Source organism: Myzus persicae, unplaced genomic scaffold (assembly GCF_001856785.1).
Source record: "Myzus persicae strain clone G006 unplaced genomic scaffold, MPER_G0061.0, whole genome shotgun sequence".
Classification (NCBI taxonomy): Eukaryota; Metazoa; Arthropoda; class Insecta; order Hemiptera; family Aphididae; genus Myzus; species Myzus persicae.
In genome coordinates this window covers 44,025-68,665 of record NW_019101772.1, presented here as the reverse complement: position 1 = coordinate 68,665, position 24,641 = coordinate 44,025, and the positions used below count along the sequence as shown (strand labels likewise).

Below are 24,641 nucleotides of genomic sequence, written 5' to 3'. Positions count from 1 at the left end.
CATAAAAACTTTTCCATTTTTTTTTTTTTTTTTTATTAGCTATTAGTATACAACTATGACAGCTCGACTATTACAGAGTACTATTCCATTTAGAACAATAATTTATAATCTTTTAAGATGCATGTTAGGGCATGCACTTTTAAGAATTTATAATATTTCATAAAATTGCACGCACGCAGATAACACAATATTGCTAAAAATTAAAATGTTCATCTATCTGGCTGAAGTTTAACTTAATCTGATTAAAATATACTAGGTATGTGACATCTGAAATTTCTAAGCCAATTGAAAAATGTATTTATTAGTAATTGTAACATAGGTACTTGTGATAAGATTACAAATTCTTAACGAAAGATATGCAAAAAATGTAGGTACCAACGTGTGAAGTATTCTGAATAATTTTGAGAGGCAGTACATATTATTCAAATACGTATTTCAAATATAAATGACACCAATTATTTAAATACGTATTCTGAATACATTTGAAAAGTATTTTTAACAAGGACGGATCACTGGTACAACGGATGGACTCAACGGGATGTAAGCAAGGCGGAAATCCATACAAATTTTAGTGAGGAGGGGTCTAATATTTTTAACATCAATGTGCCAGCCGCCAAGAGGGGGGCTTTGATTCCTTTGACTAAAAAGCTGTTTATTTTGGCGGGAAGGGGGCTATACTCCCCTCTTATTTCTGCTTATGGATAGGATAAAGGGTTCTAAACTTATATATTATGTTTAGAAACCTAAAATAGAAGTAATTTAAATACAGCAACTGTAACGATTGTGATACACTGTCTGTACTCTGTAACCAAATTTAAGATAGGTAGATAAAATATTATGACTGACTGGCTAAAAACATTACACTCATTTCTCCGCTCTCGACAGTCGACAAATAATTAACCAATATTACAAAAAAAGATGATGGAATTTTTTTAACGTATAACGGAAATTCCTCCAGCTTTTTATAAGTTTTAAAATAGGAATAACATTCTCTAGTTACATAATAAAATAAATTTTAAATGCGGACATAAATTAGTAAAAAAAATTGTGCTATTAATAATTATAACTGTAATATGCAGCAGGGCACAACTTATCACCAACACCAACCATGACAATAGAATTTACCACCTTCTGCCACATGTGTGATGAGTCTTTGCTAAACACTAAGATTCATTAAAATTTGGTTCTAAAAAATTGTCAACAGCAGTTTTAAAATTGAAATATAATTTAATTAGATAACATCAAAAGACAAAACTTTAGCGAATAAATTGTAAAACATAAAACACATGGTAGAATATTAACAGTAAGAATAACAGCACAATAACAAATAACTAATAAGCCAGTGACGTTGCAAAAGATATTACTGAGTTAAACATTGAATTGTTAATTTTAACCTCATAGTATTGTAATTTGTCATACGAATAACATAATTATAATAATATGATAATATTTTAAGAAATTAGAAATGTTAAGGTAAATGATTAAATTTAAAATTATTTTACTTCAACAGTATTTTTATAATACAATTAATTAGAGTCTATCAATAATTAATAATAAGAAGTTGACAACGCCACCGTTTGCATTTATTAATGCATAAATAATGAGACAATTATAATATGTCTAATATTCAAAGTATAATAACAAATTAATATTAAATGATCAAGCACCAATTTTTAGACTTTTAACAGCCATAAACATTGAGCCATAAACCTTGAGTATATAAAATTCGTTCAGTGATTTACAATAATTGTCAATAAGTGGCACGTATTTACCCTGCTTATAAACTAAAGTATTTGTAATACATAATATAATTGAATAATTAATTTTATATAATATTAACCATAGAGTAGATTTGGCAAATGATTTTAATTTCGGTTTATTTAAATTAGAATATAAAAAAATATAGAAAAAATTAACAAATCTTCAAAAAAATAAAATAAAATTGACATAATGAAAATGAATACATGTAAATTTAGTAAAGTGAGTTTAAATGTTTACCGTGCGTTGAATGTTAAAAAATAGAAATGTTTGTAATATATTATGTATTTAAATAAGACTAAAAATAACTATTATTTTTTTAAATACCCAAGCCCAAAGTATTTAATAATCAAATACCAACATTTATATGATTCGCAATAGATAAAAAAAGAATAAATTATGAAATTTAATCATCACAATTTAAATCTTGCTTTAAGAATGAGTAAAAATATTCATACTAGTAAAATATACTTGTATAAAATATTAATATTAAATGCAAAAAAATGAAAATAGTAAATATCAATTTAAGTTTTTAGATTAAATAATGCGAAATGTGTAAAATGTATTAATGATTATATAAATAGAATACTGTATACAAATATCAAATGTATATTACTATTTTTAGCCAACAACTAGAGCCGTCAGACATTTTTTGTAATCACCCGATGTATCGTCCTGCAACACAAAATTGTTCAATAAACAAATTAGATTTCTGTAGAAACTAAAAATACAAACAAAGTAAATAAATATTTGAAAGAAATAGGTTAGTATTTTCTACAATGGTTTCTATTGGATGTGTGCAAAACCAACAATTTTTCAGACTTGGGTTAAAATAAATTCAAGCAAAAACTAATAGCTTTAAATATTAGTTAACTATTGATTAATTCAGCAATCAATCATTACAGCCGACGTATTTTGCATTCACTACTCGTGCAGCAACTCACCATAGTATCAGACTGTTGATTGACATAAATAAAACAATAAAACAAAACAAATTTTAAATTAGGAATCATATATGTAGTCAATCAGATTTTAAGCTTCAAAAAATCCGGGTACGGATTTATGAATATTTTAATTTAAAAAAATTGTTTATTAATAGAGCCTAAATTAATGAGATAGGTCATATTATGAACATTTGAAGCTGGGTCACAAACTTGTTGATTATTATAAGTTCATTCTAAATAAGAACGATTATTTTTTTTTTATTTATTAAATTTTTATTGTTTCATCATAATCTTTGTTTTTACAATTTTTTTCTTTTTATATAATATAGAGTAAAAGAGTGTTATAATAGTGTATAAGATAATTTATAAATTGTTTTAATTTAACTAAAATGTACTTAAATTATGAGTTGTTTTATTAGGTCAATGTTCTGATGATACTGATGCTGAAGATGATGATTGAGAACGATTATAATAGTACCGAGTACTAAAAGTTACCTTCTTTAGTTTTATTCAATGAAGAAATATTTACCTCTAAAATATATAACAATTTAAAAAAAATGGTAGCTAACTTTTGGCATAGATTAAAATATTACACTATGGAAAAGCAACGTCAATGTTATTTGTCGCTAATTATTTTAATTTGGATTTGACACACTATTGTTGCGTTTGAGGGCTAGATATGAGTAGACTTGCCTCCTGTCACTATGCACTATGTGTTACAAGTGAATCAAATCCAAATTAAAATAATGAACAGTAAATGATTGCATTGACGTTGCTAAAAGTTATTAACATTATTTTAAAATTGCTAAAGAATATACAGATCATAAAATTGTTTTTTAATCTTTTGGATACTTTTATTTGAATTAATTTTAAAAAGTGTTAGATATTTAATATTTATTTATATTAATTTATCATAACGATTTATTATAACCTATAAGTTTGTAATAACTGATTTATTTATTTATATTAATACAAGTGTAACTATATAAAAGTTAAAATTAATGAATGGTTGATGTATAGTGAAATTAAATGATAAGCAACAGTTGCAAATCTAACTCCATTAAGAGCACGCCACATTTACACGTCTCAGTTTTACTAACGTACAACAAATTCATGTTCACAATGATACATTTTACTCTGTTATTTCTAAAATTACAGTGAATTGACCTGTTATAAAAATTTAAAGATAAGATTATAACCTGGGCATAATTTGGGGATTTTATTGTTATTTTTGTTATGTAGTAAGTTATGAACATTTTTTAACTGTATATTTTAAAATGATCATAAATTACTAAAAAATAATATCAATTAAATCCTCAGAGATGCCCTAGATATATCTTACTTTTAAATTATATAACAGGTCAATTCACTTTTGTTTTAGAAATTCAACAGTATAATCAAGTGCTGTTAAAAAATTTACTAACCTACAATATAGCAAATTGATGTTCAAGTGGTTCATTTTGTTGGGCTTTTATTGATATCATATCTTAATTTAATTATTAAATTGGGTTATAATTGTGTAAAATATTAAATTTTTAAAATAATCATTTTGCTCAAAAATTTAAACATTGATAAAAACCATTGAGATGCCCTCGATAATATTTTTAGCTTCAAATTCGATAAAGAATCACTCTAATATTTATACAATGATTTCACTTAAAGAGGACACCACCCATGCATTTGTTGTCTCCATCTTACCCACATACAACATAGGTTAAGTTATTTATCATCATTTTTGATCACTAGTTTCAATAGTGTGCTGTTATTTTTGATATTAGAGTGAATTGGCCTATTATCAAAGTTTTACATAAGAACACTATCTATGCTTAAGCGTCGGCAGATTTTTGGATATTTTCATTTTCAAGCAAGATACGAGTATGTGAAATAACAAAAATGCTCATATCTCGCTTGAAAATGAAAATATCCAAAAATCCACCCACGCTTAAGCATAGATTATGTTCTTACCTAAAACTTTGATAATAGGTCAATTCACTCTAATATCAAAACTAACAGCACACTATTGAAACTAGTGAATGAAAATGTTCTATGTCATGCGTGTGTAAGACGGAGACAACAAAGGCGTGGGTAGCATCCTCTGAATATTAATGCCAACATCAAAAAAATAGATTCCACTAAATTTAGATTTTGTATGATGTAAGTTTGTAAAACAGAGACAATACTTGTGGGTGTGATATCTAAATGTAATTGTATGATAAAATAATTGGTAACATTTTTATTATTTTATTTTAGTATCTAGTATTAAAAAAAAAAATAGTTTAATATAATAATAAATAACTAAGTGATTGAAATTGATGAGACCAATTTTGAACTAAAAATGTATTTAAATATATAAGTCAGTCAAGTTGAAATATAATATTACTTTATTTTATTTATGACTTATGTACCTGTTTGAAAGACTTACAAAAGTAAAATGAATTTTATTGTTTTTCATATTTGTCAAACTATCAAATTAATGTTTAATCAAAACGTGATATTATTTAAAAAATCTCCAGATTAATAAAAATGACTAAAAAATAAAAATACAACTCATTTAAAACAAAAATTAAGATACATTTTTCTCCATGATAAAATGTTTGGTTTGTGCTTGTTTCAAGAGATAAATATAAAATTGTAAAATGTAGTAGATATTATAAAAGCTATAAGTTAAAAAATAAAAATGTTTACTTAAGGACTATAATTTATTTATTTATTTTTTAGCCACCGTTACACAATGATGGAAAATTACAATAGTTGCTTTCATAGAGTTTGTACAGTGTCAGTACGCATGATAGTTCTTTCAAGACAGCAATCATCACATTTTTCTATTATTGCGTAAGTGAGGCTTTAACATGTAAGGCTTCATAATATGCATAATATCATGTCTTCTTTTCAAATATACAATATACTATCCTATGCTGATATAATGTTTCAATAGTTCCAATTTTGTGTAACAACTTTTAATAATAGAGTAACTAATAATAATAATTCACCTATTATCAAACTTAAAGGTAAGTAAGAATATAATCTTAGTTTCGCTAAGGTTTTTCATAGGATTAAATATTATCAAATTAAAAAAAAATTATCATGAAATTTAATAATTTCGCACCTTTACTTCATAATATGACTAATATATTATTTAAGAGATAAAATATAATGCTTACCGCAATATCAGCCTCCAATGATTTCCCATACATTGACATGTAAGCATTTTTTATTTCAACCATATCTATTTCACAACGAGTTGCAACAATACGAATCAGTGCTCGGTCATTTGTGCCGAAACCAGCCATGCTTTCATGCAAACGTTTGGCAAAATATGCACTTTTGTCTCTAACAGATTTTACTATAAAACAATAAATCAGTTTATAATTTATACACAAATAGTTTAAATTAGAAAATTTCAAATTCTTACCAACTGCTCTAAGCCCATTCTCAATATCTCCACTGAATTCACTTTTGATAACATCTTCAAAGTCTCTTCCAGTTAGACGATGGTATTCCAAAAATACTTGTTGTAATTGACAAAAGCTACGGCTACACAAGATCATGTTGAATGTAGACTCATCAGTTCCAAATTGTAGTTCACCTATTGAGTTAAAATAATTTAAAAATACACTTTTGATTTACATTTTTTACACAATTAATGAAATAATTTACCAGCTTGTAATAAGTTTTGTGCATCAGCTTGTGCAGATGCCACATCAACAAATGTATTTTCATTGCGTTGTCCCTGTGCAAATAAAAGTAAAATTACATTAAGATCAAAGAATAGTAGTAAAAAAAAAACAAACCTGACAAAGTGACACTAATAATCTGCGGAAACTTCCTGATGTTTCTCCCATAAGCTCTTTTTCTAAATCATTTCCAAATACTAGAAAAAACATGATAATTAAACTACTAAACAAATATAATTTATTAATACCAAACATTTCAGTATAAACTAAATTTAACATACATTTATGGTATGCCATTTTTATGTTGTTAATCTCAGAATTAGAAGCAGTGCATATGATTTCAATTATCGTTTCTTCATTAGTTCCAATACCATCAATAGCATTGTGAATTTCTTTAGCAAGAAAATCATAAGTAGGTGTCATGAGTCCTACAACCAGATCTTCAAACTTTCCACTCAGTTCACTTTTCAAATCGGATATTAAATCCTAAAATAACAAAATAATATTTTATTTATAAAACAAATTAATACTATAATATCAATAATTATGTAATTAAGCATGTCATAAGACTAATGAAAATTGTGTACTACTTACTTTACCAAACATAGTCTTGAATTGAATTGCAATTTCCTGTCTTTGAGAATTGACTCTATGAGCCAAGACCTGTATTATCGATTTTTCGTCAGTTCCAAATCCTTTCATAGCTTTACGCAATATTTCAGCATCACGACGTGGATCAAATGGATTGGCTGGACGAAGTGTTGGATTAGACTAAAACAAAACAGAATGTTTTTTAATATGCCTAACATGAATATAGTACAAAACTTTTATATGTACCATTATTCTTTTTTTAAACTATTAAACTAATATTACAATGCAAAGTTAATGAACAAGTTAGCAATAAATAACTATTAGTTACTAGTTATCAAAATTAACATTGGGGGCATTACAACAGGGGCATATGCATCATCGGTTATTGAATAATATCAATAGCAAAATATAAAAGCCAATCATCATGTTATCTGCATTATCTTAATTATAGGCTATAACGTTAATTAAAATAAGTGCGATAAAATAAAGTGTTTATGAAAGCGAGATATTAATGAGGTATATAATATGTATTGGTATTCTTCAGAACTTACTGTTATTCCCTTAATAATAGACATGTAGAATCAACACTAATTAACAATATTTAATCATGTATAATTAGTTGCAGATCGTAAATAGTTTTTTAATTTGCAAAATTTCATATATATCTATTTCCATCAGATATAAGGTCAAGAATAAATAAATAATTAAGTATTTTGTTATTTATTTTATGAACACTCCAATACAGATTTTTAAAAATGGAAAACTTCATGGGGTGGGTAAAGGTGGGTTTTGTAATTTTTATATTTGAACAGTAATTTTAAGCTAAATTATTATTAAAATAAACAAAAATATAAATATTTGTAATTCATTGATGGTAGTTTAAAACAGCTATAGTGAACCTTTCATCTTGATTGGTATCATAATAAATATTTCATTAGGTAATTATTAAATTATTAATATATTTAAAAGAAATTAATGAAATCTCACCTTTTTCTGAGCAGGTGAGCTGCTCAATGGTTGATAATGTGCAGGAGTGCTAATAGGTGGATATGCTGCTTGTGGTGGAACTCGAGAACCACCGTCGTAACCACCAGCTGTCATATTCGGATAAACTGAAGTTGCTGGTTGATTGGGTGGGTAGGCTGATTGAGTAGGATAGGCTGATTGAGTTGGGTAGGCAGCAGACTGAGGTGCGAAACCAGAAGGCAGTTGGGCATTTGGATATGGGGAAGCTTGTGGTGGATATTGGCCTGGTACAGTGGGTGGATATTGACCGCCTACAGAAGATGATGGGTATTGGCCTGGTACAGCTGATGATGGATACATTGATGGATTTGGAGCATATGGACCAGATTGAGGTAAGAACTGTCCAGGTTGTTGAGGTGGATATTGACCTATTTGAGGGTATGGGCTCTGTTGGGGGTAGCTGGGTTGGCCTGGTGGATAAGCACTTGGCATTGGATACCCTTGTTGTCCTACATTACCTCCGGGGTATGATGGATAGGGTAACTGGGAGCCAGGCTGTTGAGCTCCAGGCTGGCCAGGGAATCCCTACCAAAAAACAAAATAGTTTATAAAATATTTTAATAAAGTAAAAACTAAATACATTTTTTCAAAAGCGGTGATTTATAAGTTTGTAAGACAATTATAAAACCAGGTTTTTTTTTTATCATAATACATTAATATTTAATTAAGAATGTACATTATACACCATACAATAAATTTAAACAATCGGGTTTGAGTTCAAGTTTAAATAGGTGTAATTTTATTATTTTCAATTTGACTGGAAATACCAATGTTTAGAAAAAATATGCTTCACCTTGGTATAACAATATTTGTAGAGTACCTACTAGAATACAATTAATGTAATAAAATATATCGATAACAAAAATAATAATTAATATGCTTATAATTTCTAAATGATGTGTTATTCCTAGTTATATACTTCTACCTATATATAGTTGAATAAAAAATACACTCATACCACAATAGTAATGCTTACCTATATAAAAAATAAAAATAATCATATGTATTTCTAATCTTACATTAAGCAGGTGTATTTTTTTATAGTAGTTAAGCATGATGAAAACAATGGTTAAGTCAGAATATGGGGGTCGAACTTAGTTTTAAAGTTATACCTATCTGAAGAACGAGATCCAATCTTATAACGAGATCCAATTTTACATAACAACTGACAAGTAGGGCATGTTTTTGATTTTAATTGGACACGCCAGATAAATATGAAAATACTATAAATTAAAATTAGCAATAATATTTAAACTAAGTTCAACCTTCAAATTCTTCCTTCCTCGTTGTTTTCAGCATGCTTAACTATACATACATAAATACACAAAGATACACAAACTTAAAAAAAAAACAATGTGAGAATTGTTTAATTTAAGATCAGTGTAATAACTATCATTTATATCTACAATTTTATGCTAGATCTAATACTAATTGTAGGTACCTGTAAGACAGAAGTTATTTATCAATCAATATACCAACAATGTTTATGGTTTACATACATACTCAATAAAAGTGCTTATATCCAATAGGTATTATTAGTATTATTAGTATTACAATGTATAACCTAATGACTTATTAGCTGTCTATTGTATCAATCAATATAAAAGTGAACCTAGTTACCTAACTGATAATAATATTTTAATGTGAATATTATTTTTACTAATTTAATAATCTACAAACAATTTGTCTTATAAAAAAACATATATTATCAACCAGTTTCTAAGACTACCTAATGAAATGTTACCTAATAAAAATCAGAGATGATACAGCTGTTAGTGCCATTGTACTAATAAAGTCATTGATAAAACTTATGAAAACTTGTTAACATACATCAAAGGATTAATATATCCATAAAATATGATTAAATATTAAGATTTGAAGTGTTAATAGTTATTAGTTCCTACTTCATAATCTTAATGCTATATTAATGAGATAAAACTAAATAATAATTAGTTACAATGAAGGTATCTATGTGTACACATGCTAGTAAACTTACATAGTTTACAACTTATTCTATATTATCAATGGAAAATCAGTCGAACATATTATTGTATATTCATAATAATAATAAAATTGTCAACTATGACTGATACAGACTTATGAGTAAGGACACAAAACACACATGTTATTGCATATACAATTGGTAGATATTCTCAAATTGAATGGTTTATAACACCAACAGATTTGATTGAATTTTTTTTTCGAACCATTTGGATTAATTATTAGTGATTAATGTGGAATTATGCCAATTGGAAAAGGTTATTTTTTACCAGTCTATTATTTTGTTTCTTCTAAAACAATTTTAGTTAACTTGTAAGTTGTAACCTCTCAACCAATTAACATAATCATTTGAAATTGACTACCTAGCATGCATACTTCATGCCGTTAGATATTTTGCTCGAATAAAAGAGTTAGGTAGGTACAGCCTTATAAGTAAATAGATACCTATTGTAGACCAGGATGAATTTTAGTCTTAAAAAATAAACTCACCTGATTGTTAGGAGGATATCCTGGATAGCTCATGTTTATAGATTGTTGGAATTAGAAATTTTTTTATATTCGGACGGGAAGTAATTGAACACCACTAAGCAAACGAACTAAATTATGTTGGATACTGAGTGAGTAACGACAGAAGTGAACTTGTGATTACTAACTAACCACTAACGAGTAACGAAGAGAATACTCAATACGACTATAATAATAATATGAGTGACCACCGACGACCGACCACCTTTATAGTGACTAATACGAGTTACGAGTGAAAACGACGAGTCGACGAATGACTAATCACTAATGAGTATTGAGTTAATTATAATATTAATATGACATTACGACTGTGCACTGTGCAGTGTGCGTCGTGCGAGTGGGAAATAAATATAATATCACTTTTATCAAAACCACATCCTGTGCAACATGTTTTCATGGAACCAATAAACGTCGAGTGTCACAGCATACCATCTGTGATACCATGGATCTGTAAAATATGTAGCATACCACGGTATACTGATTATTATTAAATTATAACATATGTTTAGAGTCAAGAATTGATTACACCGTGCAACTATCTAAGCCGTGCTTGGGGCGGAGTCCTTTTCAGTATTAGCGTTTATTTTATTATTTTGTAATTTGTACTTAAATGTGTTTCGCTTGCGTTTGACTTGTGCATCATTTTTATCGGCGATAAAATAATAAATCATCCAAAATGAGACTGAGAGCGATATTGGGTTACTCGATCTTCGGAACGGGTTCCACATTGATGTCGGCCATCATACTGTTCTACCTGTTGGCCGGTAAAGGTGAGCAAATCAGTATTGGCTGGTTCTTGGCCAATACATCGCCCTACATGTGGGCTGTGTTGGGTATATCGCTAGCGGTTGCCCTGTCTGTGGTTGGAGCCGCCTTGGGAATACACACGACCGGTGTGAGTATTGTCGGTGGTGGCGTGAAAGCGCCTCGCATCAAGACCAAGAATCTTATATCCGTCATCTTCTGCGAAGCGGTGGCCATCTATGGACTTATCACTGCAATTGTCATGTCTGGCCAGTTGGAATCGTTCACAGACAATGCGGACACTGCTCAACAAATCAGGGATCAAAATTGGATGGCCGGCTATTTAATATTTGCTGCTGGTATAAGTGTAGGTCTGGTCAACCTGTTTTGTGGTATAGCTGTTGGAGTAGTGGGTTCAGGTGCGGCTTTAGCGGATGCAGCCAATTCGTCGCTATTTGTTAAGATTTTGATTGTTGAAATTTTTGGTAGTGCCATTGGTCTTTTCGGTCTAATTGTTGGCATATACATAACTTCCAAAGTGAAGATGGGTGATAAGTAATCTAACTTTTTATGTTATTCATGTGTATATTTATTTTTGAATAGTTTTATTTTGATTTTGAATTCACCAATAAAATGTAATACATTGGATGGTTCTTAAATCTACCAAGTAGTATTAGTGTTATTACTATAAGTTAACTAATTATTATTTCACTCGGTCTATTATTCAATTTATTTGTAAAGTACCAATACCATACACATTTTGCATAGAAAATTATAATATAAATACATTATACATTTATATATATACAAAATTAAATAATTGTTTTTATGTAATAAATTATGTTAACACATAGTCCTATTTCCATCCGTAATGTAGTAATTGTGATCAAATCTGGCCTACTGATAATAGTGTATGGAAAATGATTCCTACAAAATTTAAATCCTTGAAAAACCTTTAACTTGTAGACTACTTATTATAAGGGATAGGTTAATACATTTAATTTTTGCAGCACATACTGTCTTTGAGTAATATTCTAAGTATTATGTTACTTTTAAGCTAGTAAACAATAAACGAAGAAAAATTGTTCATTTTATTTTAATTTTTAATACCAAAATATGTACTTCATCATTCCACGTGTTCATAAATAAATACTTGTTAATTAAAACATTAAATCTGTTACAGAATTTATTTAATACCTATCATATTTACCATTTTGTATTTATGTTGTAATAAATATACTTATTGTTCATAGTACATTTGACATACTAAAATATAAAGAAAAAATTGAAAACTATAAAAGGTAAAAACTATGTATTATTTATTTGGAAAATCTGATTGTGTAATATTTATCAATATGATGTATAAAAATGAATGTCTTTGTTCGTCCTCTAGACTTAAAAATTACTGGACAGTTTTAATAAAAGTTATGTTAATAGATTTCTTGAGACTTGAAGGGTGTTTACTTATTTTTTTCGACCCCTATATGTTGGTTCATGAAAACTAAATATTTTTTGTTTATTTAAAAGGTTGCCATTAGTCACAGCAGGGTTGGATTTAGGTATAGGAGACTTAGTGCCACGGCCATTCACAGTTTTGTAATTATTTACCGATAAATACAAAAAAACATATTTAATTTATAATTACAAATATTAAAAAGTATGTATAATATGGTACCTAATTTTTCTATTTAAAATTAAATTAATAGACATTTTTGAAAGTATTAATGTATGTATTCAAATAAATGAGCTGTGTTCTAGTCGTTGTAGAATCTAGAGGTTTTTGTGCCATCCAAAATTGTAAGGTTAATTGTAAAATTGTTACTAAATGCAATTCTATAAATTAATACATGTGGGTTGAGAAATTTACGTCAAATGTCAAGATAATGACATACAACAATTTTTGTTAATAATCAATTGTTATGATTGAATGTAGTACAACACAAGTTAATGTTTACATCTTATTACCTTACAAAGTCAAAAGTACACAATGTCATAATGTAGTTTAGCAAATAGTATTATCGTCTTCTACTTAAAAATGAAAGAATTATTAAATAATCAAAATATTATTATCATGTTTATTTAATGGGGGACTCCCAATATATTCTGCCCAAGGGCCACCTCTGGGTTACAGATATATTAATATTATAATAAGTAAAAATGTTTTTAAATATTTTTCCAAAAAAAAAACATTATATAATCAAAGAGGTACCTCTTAACAATATTGGATTTACATCGGCTTTTAAGCATTAGTTTCCATACTGTCTCCAGTTTTTTTTTTGTTAACATAAAAAACATTTTCAGAATTAAGTAGTAAAAAATCAAAAATTTAATCATTGTAAGTATTTTACATTTTAACAGAAGCTAAAAGGAAAAAAATTAAGAGTTAATTTTAACCCAGAAGAAGTCTGTTCATACAGCTAGTTATTGTTTATTTCATAAAAAGTAAAGAGATTGTTGGAAATACAAGTCATAATATGTAAAAATTTTTTATTTATTATGAAAATAATACATACATGTTTCATTCATTTAATTTAAACTAATTATGTCCAATTTCATTGATGGACTTAGTTGCTTTGTCAAAAACTTGTTTACCAGTCGGGAATGGATCTTTTTTACTCAATACAACTTTCTTGTGAGCATGTGATAAATATCCGCGCAGCGTCCCTCTATAAATCATGTTAACTAATAGAGACTGTGCTTTGTCATAATCTGTATCAGGGTCATCAAACTTTTTCAATACAGCTGTAATAGTTTCAACTGGTATAATATGATTGTTAGCAATTAAGAAACTGTAAAAAGAAATAAGAACAGTTTTAATTAATTTGAATACAATTTGTTTAGCACTTATGTCATTTTAAATCTTTCACAGTTCTTTTTAGTGTCTTGACAAAAAATGTAACTTATTATTTTTTATAAAACAGTGTATCATTTTTTACAGAAAAACTAAATTTTGTTCTCAATAGTTAGTAGAATAAAACGTATAATAATAACACTCATGCTATTTTTAATAACTTAAAGTGTTAAAATATTAGATTTCTTACAATTTCTTAAACAAGTTCCTGTATACGAGATTTATCAATTTTTGGAGTAGCAAATATATTCCGCATTTCATGTAATACACTTCATTAACATCAATGCATTCTCTAAATTTTTGAACATTGCCCATTTTTATAGACTCAGTCAGATCTTTGAATATATCCAAATTATACTTATCGAGAAGATCTTTTGATGGCATTATTCCCTAAGACAAAAAATAGAAATTCATTTGTAAAATATTGTAATAGGTTAATGCAGTTAACATTTATTTTATTTTATTTACATGCAACATATTTAATGGTATGAGTTTCTTTAAAATCAACGTCTTGTTTTTGATAGAGCTTCTATGACATCCTTCAAATGCGACTGTCAAATTTTCTCTAGCTGTAAAAATCATAAATAATTTACAATATATTTATTACATGTTAAATATACAAAATATCTTTTACAGCATGTCATTTGAACAAAATAATTTCTAAAAAATCATATATGAACTGGTTTACACTCAATTTATTTCATACAACATGAGAACTATTCACTGATATAAAAACTATTACAATAATAAACTAAAAAAATTAAAAAAAATTGTTTTGCTGACATCAAAATACCTTTACAAATTTTTTCAAAATAATGAGTGTAAGCAAATGAGCAAATAAGTTTAATTGTATGAAATATGACCTTTCAACGTCCATATTATAAAAATAAAAACTTGATTTAATTATATATCTATGTATTCTTTTTGCACATATTATTCTACTATTATTTATTTGTATAATCTCTATTAGTTGTATATGTGGACAGTCAACCTCAGATAGATAAGTTGGAGAACCTCTGCTTTTACTTATTTGACCGTCGCTTCCGTGCCAATCTATTTGACTCACACTGTAATATATTTAATTTACACTTTTATGAAATTTGATGAATTTGTGCCATTTTTGGTCAAAGCCTTTTACGTGGTAATGCAAAGCGCAATTATAGTAATAAATAAATAATATTTGATTTTTCTAACCATCATTAAATTTTCCTTCAAATATTTCTTTGCAGCCAGTATAATAATAAAAGGTGACAACGTGTGCAATGGGAAATGTGTTCTTGTCCGGGCACATGAAAATGGTTTTTGTCAAACCTGTAGTCAAATGAAATTTCTTGATTTTATGATACACTTTCAACATCTGATTTACAATAAACATTATTGTCCAACGCTTGGATTGCCGTGCTGGAGCTCGACTAGTTGTACAAACAAATGGTTTAAAAATTATGAAAGAATTGTATAATACTTAATGATAGAGATATGACTTACATGTCATTAGAACAAATACGGAAATACATCATCATTATATCAATATATTTTTTTTGAAAATCATTATACTTTTCCAATTTCAATTTTTTATTTGTTGACTCATATTTATCATATGCATTTAATAGATATCGAAGATCTACACAAACCTATAACATAAAATGTTTATATAATGACAATTAAAAATATAAGTTGTTTTCTTAAAATCATTATATAATTACTGTGTTAGCTAGTGGTACCATCCAGTTTTCACTGTCAGACTGAAGATATTTGACAATGTTTTGTAAAATTGCCAATTGTCCTTTGAAAGCTTCATCATATTTTTTTTCTCCTATTGATTTCAGGACACTATAATAATTTTAAACACTTTCAGTTATTCATAGCATTTAATATTTATTTATTTTAGACGTGAATGCTTATGAACAGTATAATAATCATAAAGATACAAAAATGTAGGAAGAAAATTGACCACTCATTAGTCAAGTTTGTAATTATAAATATTATATTTCAATTTAATATACAATGATTACCTAATGTCAATAGTTGGCTACAATAAAGAAATGAGATGAATCGTTCATTTTATAATAAGTAACTAATACTTAGTATTAGTCAAAGATCACAGATACTATACATATTTCCAAGTATAATATTATTAATTAAAAATAATTTGAATGGAAACCACGAACTTTTTTATTGAAAGTAAAGTACATTTTTCAATAATATTCAAAAACTATAAAAAGAAACCAAGATTTTTTTGCACTAATAATAATAATACTTTGCTACAATTATTATTAACATTCTAGTCCTAGCAATCTTAACAACCACCACTGCCCTTTATTTTATTTTAAAATTTCAAAATTTATGTTTCCAAATGTTTTTATAATATTTTTTTGCACTTGATATTTCAACTATACCTACCTAGCATTACAAATCTATAAATTATTTAAATATTTATTTTCTTTCTAATGGCAAATTAAATTTTAGTACATATCATTTGAATACTATTATGTAGTGACTGCAGGCCACTGGACACAAACACATTCTTGCGTAGATGCTTCCAACCCAAAATTGGGACTCTAGTAAAAAGATAATATTGACGGCATTTTTGATTTTCCACTGAAAGACTACAATGGAATACTAACCTGTATTAAAAAAATTACCTTAGGTGCAATATTATTTCACTCTCAAAATCAAGTTCATTATCTTCAGAAATTTTTTGAAGATAATCAATAGAATTTTTGAGGTTCCACTCTTTTGATGAATTATCTCTTAACGAAAAGAAATTCTGTGAAAATAAAACCAATTTTTATACATCAAATTACAATAATGAGCAAAAATTATAATTACCGCCAATTCAGAACCATTTTCTTCATTGTAGAATGTTGTGGTCTAAAACATAATATAGTTCCAAGCAAATATGAAAATCAAAATTAAATAACATTTTTAAATATAATAATATTTTTATTGACATACCGATAAAACATAATCTTTTGTATACATATTAGTTACTTGGTTCTTGCAAAATGTTTATTATACAAAAGCCATATTATATGCAACTAAAAATACTTGAATGTTACTATGAAATAATTTCTGAAAAAAAATGTAAATATAAAAAAAAACATTTTTACAATCATTCAGCATGTAAATTATAAATTATGATTATTTGGCTTGATACTAAAAAGGCTTAAAATAATTTCAAATGCAGTATAAATTGAAGATCACTAAATGGTCGACAAAATTTTTGTTTTTTGATAGTTAACTAAACGAGGTTTTTATTTTTATTTTGTTTTTACTTTTTTTGGATATACATTAAATTTTGATTGCCTAAAAAACTTCCTGAATTCCTAAGATAGAAATCCAAGATATTAAAAATGGTGATTCCTATTCGCTGGTACCTATAGACTATAGTGTAAAGGTACTTTATTACTTAAATACCTATAAGTTATTAGGAACACAGTGGCTACTTTCAAGTTCATTAATAACAATTACTGAAAACATGCATTGTTTAGTTTAATAATAATATTGTGTAATAATTTATACTTACGTCGAGTAACTTCTTAAATCTTAACCGTCACTTGAAGGCTGAAACTTGGATAAAGTTAGATTTAATATTGTGCTCATAGTCACATACTCACATAGCTTGCTAATAAAGATTTTGTTTATTCCGCGATGTTATCATTAAAACTAGCGTTGATAAGACCACAGAACTGTGTGATAAACGTCTAGTAAAAAAGCTCATGGTTAAACTGCCACCGGTAGCGCGTCGGTCGTTTGCGCAGCGAGTAAACTATGCAAAACATAAGTAGGTATTTATTAATAATAATATTATTATTGGTTTTTGATTTAGATATTCAATAACTTTAAATCATGATTCATGATCCATTAGTGGTAACATTACGAATTTATGCATGTAGCATATCATATTATTGTGTATCAATGAATCAATGTATCATTGTATTACAGTATTACCTACATTAAGGTCGTATTAATTGAGATTTTGAATTTATAGTAGGTACCTATGTATACTACCACAGTACCATAATTAATTTACGCTTTACTATATGTATGTGTTCCTATAAAACTTCTGAATTCGCTAAATAAATGTGATAAAGTACATTAAAATTAATAACTTATCGTCGCCTCAAAATCAAAAATTCATTCCGAACTTAAATATCTGTTGAAGCGTTGTAGGCGTGTACCTACCACAACAGGCGTGCAGCGTGTCGTATACGCACCTTTCAGTGATATACCATTTACCTCTATCGACACTCGAGCAACCATAAGACCATAAATCAACAGGTTACAATTTGGATCTCGAGAAAAACGATATCTCTACCCACTGTTTAGACTTTCAAATCCTCAACGACCATTAATTAACCGGTTACAGATCAGATTTGAAAGACTACGATTAACGTAGTACTACGACCTTCCCCGTTTAAACTTTAAACCTTAAATCCTCGACGACCATAAATTAACCGGTTACAAATAAGATTTAAGGAGTACGGTAGAATTGTGTGACTAAAACAAAATACATAATTTTATTGGTCGGAAACACTTTTATTAAAACATAAAACAATTACTTTAGAAAAAAACACTCAACCCGTACTATACAGTCGTCGCTCTCTCACGTACAATCGTTTTTGTACCTACTCACGTCTCCGTCGAATTACTCGACTCCCTGCCCGTGTGTGTTGCAGTGTTATTTAGTACTTCTTTTTTGTCACCTCAGCACATTTCGCTTCACAGGCATGTCCTATCCTATTATCCTAATATCTTAGACGTTAAAAACTGTTCCCATCTATGATACATACACACATAAAGGTCCCCACACACTGCAGCGGTAGCGGTAAAATTCTTTTGTCTTGGCGGTGGCGGTAAATTGTGTCCTGACTCATTTTACCGCTACCGCTGCAGTGTGTGGAGACCTTAAAATAATATTATATCGACGTCTCGACGATTGTCTGGTCTCTACAATGTATGACAAGCGCATATTTGCGCATGCCTGCATTGATTGCACCGAACAGATTTCTTGTAAACTTCTTTTGGACATTTCTATTTTTTGTAAAAGACTATAAAACAAAAATCTAATTACAGTGTAAGAATAGGAAAAACAATCGTATTGTCGTCCACGGTCTGAGATCCACGTAGTGTCGTACCGCCCGTCTTTTGGCAGCAATATCGTTTAAAATGTGCTTTTAGCACCGATACAATAATATTTATACCGATACCTATTTATGTTACGGGTGTTTATAGGATCTAAAATTTAGCTTCTTTTGAAATTTATAGGAAATATCTTATCAGTTTCTGATGCATACAGGTGCCAGCTTTAAAATGTATATTTACCGCCTTGGTGCGTGTGAGCTCTGATTTCATGCCGAGCTGCACAATATGTTTATTTTCATTCCGTACCAGCTCAAAGCTGTTACATACCTCAGTGGTATTGCTGTACACGTCATATAGTCGTCGTGTGTTCTCTTTCGCCCCTGACGAAAGGTACTGAATTTCGTGCTTTATGCAGTTTTGCACGTACACTTAATTATTGTGTTTCGCCTGGAAAAATTAACAATCAGTGATGCACATTTAATTGCCTATCTATGAAGCCGCGCGATTGTAATTTTACGATCGAAAAGTGAAACGAAATGTATAGGCATGGCGTTAGGATATGCCATGGTTGCAACTTTGCAAGCACTACCTACTAGTTACTACATTGTTGGGTGTAATCATTTTCGACGGAATTTTCGATGTAATTTAGTCAAGTGTACAACTAACATTATTATAACATAATATTATGCTCCAAACCAAATTGAAAAAAAAAATTTAATTACCATACTTTAACGACACTTTTTTATTAGATTTTATGCAGTGTTAATAAATGTAAATATATACTTAAAACAATTTTAAATAAAATATCAAAAACTGAACCATCGAAAAAAATTCATGAGTCATTCATGTATATTGCCACATAGGTACACGTCAGTACCACATCAGTATACTAGTCCATATATTTTAATCTCAACTGTCCTGTGTTGTTTCTTATAATATGCATTTTTAAACTTTTAAGCTGTAAAAAATAACGATCGTCCGTTGCTTTGATACCTGAAAGGCATAGACACAGGGGTCTTCATATCTTGACAAAAGGCAATGAAAACGTTTTAATTATTGGTGGAGTTTTAAAAATCAAGTTAGAAAGCTGTATCGAAAAATTGTCCAAAAATATAGATACTAGATAATGAATTCATAATATTTCTATTGATAAGTGTCTTTTGTGTCCTTAGAAAATTAGTGGAACCGATATCTAGGTTCGAAAGTTTCTATTTTGGCACCACTTTCAGCGGTTTACCACCCTATTGTTTTGTATTCATTTGTGAATATTCTTCGCAATACTTTTAACACGTTGAATGCCTTGATCAACAATATTAGAACAGACATCTATTATTTATGAGTTTATAATTCACATGGTTATCTGAGTAATGTTTCTGTTTTTAGTCTCTGTTATTCAGTAAAATCTCTACTTTTAAATGGTGGATTTGGATTTTGTTTATTTTTGGCAAAGTAATGCTCATTGACTCCCTGGAAATCGTCGATATAGCGACGACGAAGCCGCGACGATTGCTTATGTTTATAGCTGTACTGTTATTACATATAAACATTTTTCTTATAATTTAATAGGTATTTTAGTATTTAGTCATTAACGTTATTGAAATATTGAATACCTATTTAATTTTCTTAATTCTTTATCTTATTTAAAAACGAAAATAATTCAAGGAATTTACATCATACCATTATTTCAGGAACAATTTCGGGCTGATTCCGAGTAACGCGCGTCAAATACTCCAAGACACTAGAGATATTTCCATCTCTAAACTTTTGATATATTTGTGATAATAATATTAATATCTGTCCAAGAAACGTGGAAACATGTCGCAGTGGCCAGTAATGTAGCTCGTCTTGATGGTCGACTAGTTTTTACAAATATTACAGTTATTGTAGACGACATATCGACGTAAACACACATTATCATACATTCATACGTGTGGTATAACAATATTATGTTTATTATCAATTATGTATTATATAGCTAGCAATATTGTGTAATAAGTAAATAAACAAAAATAAATAATCATAATATTATGTTGATACACTGGTGCAAGTCTAAAATAAAATTTAAAAAACCTGAGTGTAGTACATGAAGCGCCAACCATTACGGCAACATCCCTTGTCTGTACCTACGTATCTGAATGTTGCAAGTTTTGGTATGAAAACCTATCGTTTGAATCGAGATTCGAAAGTAATAATATTGTTTTCACTTAGAGATTAGTTAAATGGAAATGGCATTGGACATAGGTACTTACAAACTTACTCATAAATAATAGGTGCCTTACCGCGACCACTGGTAAATAACAAGTATCATCATTCATCGTGAATTATAGGTATAGATTTATGAAATCCAAGTAAAATCTTAGTCAAATAATTGCGTCAAGCGTCGTTCGACGTTTGTTAATAATTAATGTACCTATAACATAAATCATAATGCATATACATTATTGATCGTTGAAGATTATACTGCACATAATAACTAATAAGTACGTAGTACTGCAATTTATATTTATCGCATACATTGAAATTCATAGTTTAGTTATCATAGTAGGTTGTTGGCTACAATAAAGTTTATGGTTAACTTTTATCTAATGTAATTTTTATTTTATGATGCAATTTAAAGCTGGTATCTTATGTACAACTGTTACAATATAAGTCATTTTGGGTAGGTTCCTAGTTTATAGTAATACTATTACCACAATACCACAAACCCATTGCCAGTTATAATAACTTCTCTGCCCAAATAGTCATCCAAATACAGTAAAATGTATTAATTATATGTATAATAACATAGGTACATAAAAGTTAAATTATAAAAAATATTACGTCATTAAACTACCTACATAGGCAAATCAAAGATATTTTTTGTTACAAATTTTACAATAACAATAAAATGAAATCGAATGCAAACTTTAAAATAAATAAATTTATTAAAAGCGCATATATGTAAAACGTTAAATAAATATTAGTAGTTTTAAAACGACCGATTGACTGTATATAATACATTAATACTATAATGTTTAGTATCTATGTTGTAACTTGTAAGTACTATAGGTGATCGAAGACCATTATACCTATAAAGGTTGCTGTAACATGGAGATTAGGTAGATTTACATATTAATATTTTATGCTTATATCTGCACTACCACCGAAAACTCAGATATATCATATATGTTTAAGTATTATAATATTATATAGAGAGCTGAACTATATAGAAAAGTGTGTTTAATTGAATGTACCAATAAAACAGTGATACAGTATATACACTAATACTTACCTACCAGTTACCAAATATTTAACCTTACCTATAGGCGGTATGCACATATATTCAATTTTAATTCTTATCAAGATTGTATTAAGAATATTCATATCGTAGACCGTAGTATTTAAATATGTTGTGTATTCATTAGGTAATTAGGTAGGTAACGTAGAAAGTTACTCTGAACATATATTTTTATGATCCGATGATATCGATAACTGATAGGTATGAGTATATTATGTGATATATATAACATATGGTTAGTATAACATAAAAAATTAAAACCAATATTTGTTTTATATTTTTTTTTATTATTTATTTTTCAATGAACGACCAATCGGAGACTATAATAAGACACATTTTATTACCTATAAGTTATAAATTGTTTCTAATAAAATTATTTTATCTTTATTAATTCATGTAATAACTAATTGGTAATTTTATTTTATTTTAATATTGTTATTGAAATGAATTAATTAATTAAATCCATTTCAATTAAATACAAACAAAAAAAACCAGTGACCAACCGATCTCCTGTACAGTAGGTTACAAGTGGCAAACTGTAATGTATATAGTATTAAATTTAAATTCAATTGTATAAAATCATTGTATACGAAAAACGATTAGAGCGAAGACTGGAATTAGTAATTTAGCATATTTGATGATATTATTGTGATTAAAGTATAATTGATTTTACAATTAAGCATTAGTAAAACAGTAGGTTAAATTCATTTTTGCTAAAAAAATTACACTTAAAAATCCATTGTGTGTATAAAATATATAATAGGTTAGGTATTCTTTAAGAGTTTCATGTATCCAAGAAAAATACTTTTAAATTATAACAAAATAACTTAAATTATTATTCTTAGTTATTTAATATGTAGGTAATTTCGTCCAAATTTAAACATAAAATAACTATAAAAAAACTGTATTTAAATACATTTTTTAGATTTTTTGATTACAGAATTAACTTTTTATGTGCAACTTTGTTTTACATTTTAGTTCCTTAGCTATAAAAGTTGAACATTTTATAAATATTTAAATACACAATAATTTTTAAATTATAAATTTGATAAATGTTGTCAAAATTTGAAATTTAAATTTGTATAAAAGAAAATCGTGCCTATGTATTTAAGTATTTTTAATATTTCTCAACTTCTATTTTAACAATATATAGTAGTATATATAAGTAGTTTTAATAATAGTTCAAAAATAATATTGATGAAGATACTTACCTAACTACCGTTTTTTTTCATAAGCATTTAAATATTATCTTTTGTATACAAAATTTTAAACCCTGGCCTCAACAGAATAATTGATTTAACAGAAAATGCAAACTTAAAAATTTCCCACCGAATTAAATAATATTATAATATGTATATAATAGTTAATGTAGGTATAATAGTTTTAATACCTAACGTATGTATAATAACTTAAGTACCTACCTACGTAGGTATAAACAATCATACAATATGTAAAAATAATAAATACACTTTTGTCGTTTGTGGAGTCCTCAGTGTGGACGAGTGGACGGTAAGTTAAATACCCGTGACCAGAGGGCAGTAGAGCTGAAATCCTTCATAAAATATTATTTTACTTTTATACACAATAATATCGTCTTTGTTGAAGGGATTTTTATAGTATTACAAGACATGAAAGTTATTAGATTTAAAATGTTTTACTAAGTTAATGAAGTAGGTACTTACTACCTACTTACAATATACATTTTGATGAAAATCAAATTTTCAGAATTTGTCTGAATTGTGATTTAAGTTTTTACATAAGCAAATTTAGAAAGTATAGGTATACTGTTTATTTCAAATTCTTAAATAGAATACTTTCCCAAAAAATGCTGGTCTATGTAAACATTGAATAATAATTATTAAGTATATAATATTTCCAATATTTTATATAAATTGTATAGATGAACCAAGTACATCATTAATATGTCATGAATTTTGTTTCAGTAGGTAGTAGTACTTTTTAGAAGGAGGAGAGTCAATACTCCTTGAGATTTGTTTGATTACTATTTGGGATAATGGTATATAAATATTAAAAATAATAATTTATGGTTATTATTATTAACGATGAACATACAAGTTTCAAATTATAACACGAATAGGAATTAGGAGTTAAGTAGCATTATGAAGTTTACGGCAAGTGAGTGAACTTTTTTTGAAAATATTTGT

The 24,641-nt window shown here is 27.8% G+C and overlaps 3 protein-coding genes across 5 annotated transcripts; 1 reads left to right on the top strand and 2 right to left on the bottom strand.

Annotated features, from left to right (window-relative positions):
• Positions 1-1,262: 1,262 nt before the first annotated feature.
• Positions 1,263-10,867, bottom strand: LOC111030351 (annexin B9-like). Of its 3 annotated transcripts, none has more exons than XM_022309788.1 (10): positions 10,484-10,867; positions 7,955-8,518; positions 6,971-7,147; positions 6,658-6,862; positions 6,494-6,573; positions 6,360-6,432; positions 6,115-6,288; positions 5,864-6,045; positions 2,703-2,714; positions 1,263-2,433 (listed from the first exon to the last, which is right to left on the bottom strand). In XM_022309788.1, the coding sequence occupies exons 1-10, from the start codon at positions 10,514-10,516 to the stop codon at positions 2,380-2,382; spliced, it is 1,554 nt and encodes a 517-aa protein (XP_022165480.1). In that variant the 5' UTR covers positions 10,517-10,867; the 3' UTR covers positions 1,263-2,379. The 3 variants fall into 3 exon arrangements, with proteins under 3 accessions (XP_022165480.1, XP_022165482.1, XP_022165481.1); XM_022309790.1 differs by lacking the exon at positions 10,484-10,867 and adding an exon at positions 9,435-9,453; XM_022309789.1 differs by lacking the exon at positions 2,703-2,714 and having other exon boundaries at positions 10,484-10,866.
• A 165-nt stretch (positions 10,868-11,032) lies between these two features.
• LOC111030352 (V-type proton ATPase 21 kDa proteolipid subunit) lies at positions 11,033-12,436 on the top strand. Its single transcript, XM_022309791.1, has one exon. It carries the CDS (start codon positions 11,196-11,198, stop codon positions 11,820-11,822), a length of 627 nt encoding a protein of 208 aa, XP_022165483.1. The 5' UTR covers positions 11,033-11,195; the 3' UTR covers positions 11,823-12,436.
• Positions 12,437-13,733: 1,297 nt separating this feature from the next.
• LOC111030357 (PCI domain-containing protein 2) lies at positions 13,734-17,779 on the bottom strand. The gene is made up of 10 exons (XM_022309794.1): positions 17,641-17,779; positions 17,070-17,186; positions 16,944-16,985; positions 16,757-16,881; positions 15,818-15,944; positions 15,600-15,745; positions 15,309-15,526; positions 14,583-14,683; positions 14,305-14,504; positions 13,734-14,052 (listed from the first exon to the last, which is right to left on the bottom strand). Exons 2-10 carry the CDS (start codon positions 17,094-17,096, stop codon positions 13,800-13,802), a joined length of 1,239 nt encoding a protein of 412 aa, XP_022165486.1. The 5' UTR covers positions 17,097-17,186; positions 17,641-17,779; the 3' UTR covers positions 13,734-13,799.
• Positions 17,780-24,641: the final 6,862 nt, after the last annotated feature.

Excerpts from the sequence above, each read along its gene's own strand:
- LOC111030351 (XM_022309788.1), bottom strand. The coding sequence starts at position 10,516 with ATGAGCTATCCAGGATATCCTCCTAACAATCAG. Across the intron at positions 7,148-7,954 it reads GCTCACCTGCTCAGAAAAAG|TCTAATCCAACACTTCGTCC; the intron begins GTGAGATTTCAT and ends GTTTTGTTTTAG. Across the intron at positions 6,863-6,970 it reads TCAAGACTATGTTTGGTAAA|GATTTAATATCCGATTTGAA; the intron begins GTAAGTAGTACA and ends TTGTTATTTTAG.
- LOC111030352 (XM_022309791.1), top strand. The coding sequence starts at position 11,196 with ATGAGACTGAGAGCGATATTGGGTTACTCGATCTTCGGAACGGGTTCC.
- LOC111030357 (XM_022309794.1), bottom strand. The coding sequence starts at position 17,096 with ATGTATACAAAAGATTATGTTTTATCG. Across the intron at positions 15,945-16,756 it reads GAAATAATATTGCACCTAAG|TGTCCTGAAATCAATAGGAG; the intron begins GTAATTTTTTTA and ends AAATTATTATAG. Across the intron at positions 14,505-14,582 it reads TACCATTAAATATGTTGCAT|GGAATAATGCCATCAAAAGA; the intron begins GTAAATAAAATA and ends TTTTTGTCTTAG.